Genomic DNA, 6,696 nt, shown 5'->3' with positions numbered 1-6,696 from the left:
TAAATTTCCAACGCAATGTCGCATCGAGAAAAACATAGTAAACGCATCTCCATAATTAGGTAAGGATGAACAGAGATCACAAAACCAACGGTGGCAGGGTATGTTCTTATTAAATTAGTAGAACCCATCTTCAACACTAGACGTAACTTAACCTGCGACAACTTTATCATCTTCCTGAAACTTGCAAAGCAACTCCAGGAGAAGATAATAAGCACTGTTGGTACCTTCAATAAGGTGCGAAGAGAAATACCAGACACCATTAGATCGTCTCAACAGTCACGCTATAATTCGACAATGTACCATCACAAGGGAATAACTCATACTATTTACTATTGCAAGAAATGAAAGAACGTCCTGTTCCTCTCCTCTCTTCATTCTGATGGCGTCCAAATTAGCAGCAATAACAAGAAAACTCCAGAAAGTGTTTCTTTCTACAACACTACTAAATAAGGGGTTGTTATTTTTGACCAGATGTCCATAAAGTATTCGGTCAAGGCAGGGTCTCGACGATGACCTGTCCACAGTTTCTACAATGTTCTCGGACTTTGCAGCCATCAATGCTTAGATTGATAATAATCCGTAGGAAGAATCTAGGGAAGAATATATCCCGAAGAAAGTTTATTCAGTCTTTGGCCGAAAAACTGGGACAACCTTATGCAGAGACGAGGAAGCATGGAGTCCCAGATGTCTCAAGAATGTAGCAGTGGTTGCGGCTAATTCGGTGTCAGAGGATACTAGGAAACTGATGAAATGTCAAATCAGAACATGAAAGGGAAATCTCACGACCAAAAGGTGCTCTACCTGCTTGAAACTGAAGGGGGAAGTGTGATAATCGGGTTCGCTATATTTGCACCAATTGCGACGAAAATTAACTAGTCAAAGTTGCAAAAATTTTCTTGTGTTATTTTTCCATTTACGTTTCTCTGTAGCAAAGTAAATTGAAATATGTGTAAAACTAGTTTATTTAGTAAGATGTTACTATAAAATACTGTAAGAACATTGACTCCCATGTAGGTAGTATTATCAACATTTTGGGACTTAAAACTTTTTACAAAATGTATATTGACTAAAATTTTGTTTTGTAAATATATTTATTAGGAAAGTATATTCGAACATCATTAAATATATTTTAAATTTAGCTTCTTATACAAAAGTAAACGGTGTAAAAATGACACCTCGCGGGCGGAGTAGGGGTCAAAACATTAAGCGTTCTTGTTTAAGACTCAGAATATTATACGCAATTGAAGGATCTCCTAAGGCATTGAACACTTTGCAATATCTATTCATTACAAAATGTAGTAAATTTTAATTGTAGTGTTAACCCATTAGTGCCCAAAATTCCCCAGTGGTATTTTGAGAAGTTTCTTTTCGCCTATTATGTCTTAATAGTACTCTAAAATAGAAATTAGAATATTTTTGAAAAATATTTATTTTTTTCTTGTTTTTTTTAGGCCGGCAACTTAAGTTGCCAAATGGCACATACATATTCAAAAAAGGAACAATTTGGAAAGTTACAATTTTGAGGGAGAAAATACAATGCGAAAACATAAGTATTAAAATGAAGTTAATCCTTCCTCTACAGACCTTCAATCCTTCCTTCTGGAGTCTTTGAAATCAATCAATTTGAGTCTTTCTCCTCAAAACACATTCTACCCAAAAACAATGCTAACCTTACGTCAATATATCATAGAAAGAAAATGCAACGATGCTATGACGAAACAGACTCCAAAGTAACTTCATGGTTAAAATCTGCAACGTCAATTCATGAATTTCTGCGCTATAACGAAAAATTGCCGTGGCAACTTAAGTTGTGAAGGGGCATGAGCAACTACGCGATTTTGTCATAATATGAATTTGCAACAAAGTTGTAAGGTACAATCATTTTATTTCGTACCCTCTTATGATATAATATTCCATTTATCACAGCTGTATTACTCCATACTATTTACAGTTCTTTTTATTTCACATTATTCATTGCTTTTCAATTTGATTTGTTTGTGATTCTTCATTGTAATTTTATTTTCCTTTCATAATGACAGCAAAGCTAATGGAAGAAAGTATATATGGAATTCAACTGTATATTTCTCCTCAATTAGGAAATAGGAAATAGAATTAAACAGTTCGAGTCTCCTTACACTAACTTCTTCACAATACCAGTATTAGCAGAATAGGAAAGATGAAACACCAGCCCAATGTTGCTGATTGTACGTAAGTTTCTAGAAAAATCCTGAAGTGGCTAACGTTCACAACTACGCTACGAGATAAATAATAATACTCTACGGTACGTTTAATCAAATACATTAACGCTCTGCTTCTAATAATGTACGTTCCTTCTGAAATCCGTTAAAGGAGGTCAATAATACCGATAGATGAATATATATGGCTTTCCATTATGTAATATTACTTTTTACATATAATACTGATGCTATCAAAGTTATCTAGTAATTAACTTCCAAAATAATTAAAATATCTAGTAATTAAAGGATAAATTACCTTGGATACGCTTTACACATTTGTTTCCAGCGTCATTGCACAAAATCTGGTACCCTGTAATGGAAACAAAGATATGATGAGTAATGAAGATATTTTAAATGGTTTCAAGCGAAAGTTAATATAGCGTAAGTACATTATGTTAACAAAACTCAGTTTCAGTTAACGTATTTATCTTTCTTTATTCTTCTCTTTTTCGCTGCTGTTTCATGTTGACATTCAGGCTCATCTTTAACTAGGTGGTGCTATTAGTATTCATCTTCAAATATCTCAAGACATTCTTGGAAAGCAACTAACAATAGAAACAGTCAACCTATACTGAACATTTAATTCAGGTGCAATTTTTAATATAAGTTGTCTTTCTTCCTAAGGGACACTTGATTCTATGATCAACTGCATTTATAGAAAAAGACAGGTCTGCTCTAATGTTTTATATAAACTTAGGTGAACTTTATAAACGTATACCTATTTATTGATTGATTTAGATTGTATTAAAGTTCTCTCTTATTAAATATTCAATTTTATAAGTATTGTCAATTTACGAATAATTTATATTATTATCTCATTAGCAGAATGAAAGAAGCTTTTCTGAGCATAGAGGAAGAGGTTTGAATTACCCATGACAGTGTTGTTACCACTCCTTTTTTAATCTCATTAAGCACTGATTTTTCTCCATCTTCGCACTCATTAAAAACATATCTCTTTTAAGTCGGTATAAAAAATTGAGCTCGTTGCTGTATGTCAAATACATTTTCAATTCTTGATGTCAGTATACTAAAGAAACGCATTTACGAACTTGTTGAAAACATGTAACATTACTATCACTTAAACAAAATTGGAAATTATGATACAAGCACAATTCAAGGGAACAAGAATATTCTGCAAACTTAGATTAAGAGATATAAGCGAGAACTAAATTACAAGAATTAGCATGTTATGTTCATTCCATGCAGTAGATGTACTGATGTGAAAGTCGAAAACGTGCACTTGAATATACAAGTGCTTGGAAGCTTATTTCAGGTGCAGGAAATAAAAGTGAAAGTCAGACTAGAAAGTAGGGCTATGCATATTCTTTTCAAATTCTCTACTTGGACGTCTGGTCTGTATTATTTAAACAAAAGGGTTTATCCCATGCTAGCATTTTTATTATAATTTTCTTAAAATCAAACTTTAAAATTCAATATGTAGATTTAATTTATATCATGTTAATTGTGCTATTTTCCCAAAACTTATTTTGAACTAGCCAAAGAACGAACTGTAATAAAGTTCCAAATGAAATATTTAAATAGACTTTCTTTTCATAAACCACTTGAAACAACGAAATGGACACTTTAGACACATTACGCTTCTAAACACTGAATATTAACAAATATATCACAATGTACTATATCGGAGATGACTTTACAATTTTAATTTCCCAACCTTAGATTTTAACATAACCTCCACAAATTTTCAACTGTTCAAACAGATCATATTACCAATTGATATGGAAGTAACTTTCTGTTTTCATTTTATATTTTGTAAATTATAAAAATATTACAATGTAATTACATTGTTTCATCTTATCACTATTTACGACTTTTGTTTATTTTATTTCAGTTGTTCATTTTAATTAAAAATTAAGATTTGACGTTGATTAATTTGTATTTATGTTCTTTCTCAGCAACGAAGCAGGTTCGTGATCTGTATAGGTGTATATACGCCAATATGTAATATTTAAAATGAGATACGAACTACTATATCCACTCATCCACCAGAACCTCGTTATCGAAGAGTACTCGCGTTAGTAAATCAGATCAGCAACAATGTCACAGGTTTTAGCAATAACCAGTTGACTAATCATTGTGGAAGCTTTAGGGAAAACTGTTAAACATGAAATTTGAAAGTATATTGCTTATAAAGAACTGCGCTAGAAAGAGTTATATTGTATAAACCCATTTGGTGATCAAATAAATCCAGACGTTCACAGGAAATTTTGCAAATATCCAAATATCTGGGAATGTTTAAATATCAGGTTCTGAGGAAAAGCTAAAGAGAGATAATGCAATATTGAATGAAAATCGCTGCCAGCAAATCAAAAACTCAGGTCAGAAGGAAAAGTAAATTCGTTTCCAATTCCTAATGATGAGACGTGTATATCTGCGAGGAAACAAGCTTACTGCCACTGCTGCCAGGTACAACACCTTGGAAAATTTACTTGAGGACAGTTTTTACATGTTTCTCATCCTACGGATGTGCTTTTAATGTGCAGCGAATTCGAAACAGTGAAACCAAAATTAAGTACACTACATGAAACTTACTCTTTATAACTGGCTGTTGTCATCTAGTATTACTCGCAGATATGATTCCTCCTTTCTTACTTTTGCATTCTGGATACTACTGCCTAATATATTGAGTACTACCTACTTATTGAATAGCGATCGCAATCTTTATTGTGGGTATTGTATTTTCCCGACGACTAGTTTGTGTACTTCCTGAACAACTTTGCATCTTAGTACTGATCACTAGATGCCTTCCGAAATGTGTCTCCTTTCAGCTTCTCACTCCTTTTCGTGAAGAAGTTTTCTAAGCTTTTGATTCTGTTTTATTGCAGATACTGTTGATTTTCTTTTCTTTATGTTGTGTTAAATTATGGTTAATATGATTGCAGATACAGTTGATCTTATTTTCTGTATGTTGTGTTAAAATTATTTTCGCTGTATTATCATATCCTACTTCTACTTTGTTTTTCACATGGTTTTATATTTCGTTACATTTAATTTAGCTTTTTAGTGTCATTTCATCTTGTAATGGTTTATATATTTTGTATTCGTTTTAAGTGCAGCGATTCTTATATATGTAGCATTTTGGTTGCTGACTTGATCATGAAGGAAAAAGGTTTTATTAAACTTAACACTAGTGACTTTGGAGTGGGAGGCCCCAATTTGATTCTCGGCCGTAGATCTTGTGGTTCGGATTTCACGTTAATCAATAGGTCCCGTTTCATATAGCCTCGCTGCTTAAATGGAAGATAAAATCAAAATCAACTCAACATCAATGAATCAATTATAGTCCGAACATCTTCCGACCTTACCTATAAATTCACCTTCTGAAAAGACACAGTATGTGGTGCTATTCTGGACAATATTATAGGATTAAGCAAAAAAACTTCACTTGGTAAAACACTCATCCATGAAAAAGAAATTTTGAATAACTTGTGTAATAAGAATACATTCAGTAATTATTATGAGTAACATTGTTATACCTATTGCATTGATTAGAAATTCATTTAACACAAATCAACATAAAGCCGTATCTCTTAAAATTAGATACAGAGTACTTAAACTAGCTTAACTAGGAACTATAAAGTACGGATATTACGACGTTTGGAGAAACTTGAAAATTTAAAGGTTGAAATGGAGAAATGTAAAGTTAACATAGTGAGCTTTATTGAAGTGAAATGGCCACAAAAGGGTAAGATAGTATCGGAAAATTACACAATATTCTATTCAGGTGGCGTTAGGGCGGAGAATGGTGTCGCGATAGCAATGAAGTACGAAACAGCAAGAAGTGTAACCAAACAGGAATACTGCAGTGACGGCTTGCTGTTTGTAAAACTAAGTGCAGAACCAGTGGATATTGTGGTAATCGAAGTATATGTGTCAATTAGGGACCACGATGGCAACGAAGTGGAAGTACTGTGTAATGAGTTTACCGACATATTAGACCATAAGGTAACAAGTAATGTCAACAATATAATAATGGGAAACTTTCACAGCGTTTTAAAGAAAGCAGCAGAGTATAAGTTGGTGGGACCATTTGGAGTAGGTAAAAACACGAATGGGGCCAAATGCATGTCAAAATTATATGTAGGTGACGTACAATTGGTTCAGGAAAAGAACAAAACGAAGCTGTATACATGGAAAAGTCCAGGATTTAAGAAACGCTACCAAATCGATTACATTCTTGTGAAGTAACGTTTCAAGAATAGCATACGAGACGTAAAAAACATTATCAGGCGCGGATACCGGTTAGGATCACAACTTCCTTGTAGAGAAAGTGGAAACCGGGTTAAAGACAAACAAGTAAAATAGGAGGAGAAGTACAAAATTGAATTTTTAACGACTGAAAAGTATTGACAGTGATGTGAAAGAAGAGACTGAAGGAAAATTCTGTGTGATTGACGATATGTTAGACAGTGTACAAAATAGTTGGGGAAAGCTAAAC

General features: G+C 33.2%; 1 protein-coding gene across 1 annotated transcript; it reads left to right on the top strand.

Annotated features, from left to right (window-relative positions):
- The first annotated feature begins 5,885 nt into the window (after nucleotides 1-5,885).
- Nucleotides 5,886-6,446, top strand: LOC145679473 (protein CFDP2-like). The gene has a single exon (XM_081750052.1). The coding sequence runs from the start codon at nucleotides 5,886-5,888 to the stop codon at nucleotides 6,444-6,446; it is 561 nt and encodes a 186-aa protein (XP_081606178.1).
- The last annotated feature ends 250 nt before the right edge of the window (nucleotides 6,447-6,696 follow it).

The sequence above is a fragment of the Thermobia domestica genome, chromosome 2, assembly GCF_964235325.1.
Source record: "Thermobia domestica chromosome 2, izTheDome1.hap1.1, whole genome shotgun sequence".
In the NCBI taxonomy this organism is placed as follows: Eukaryota; Metazoa; Arthropoda; class Insecta; order Zygentoma; family Lepismatidae; genus Thermobia; species Thermobia domestica.
The sequence above is the reverse complement of the archived record's forward strand: the minus strand, read 5'-3'. Positions and strand labels throughout refer to the sequence as shown.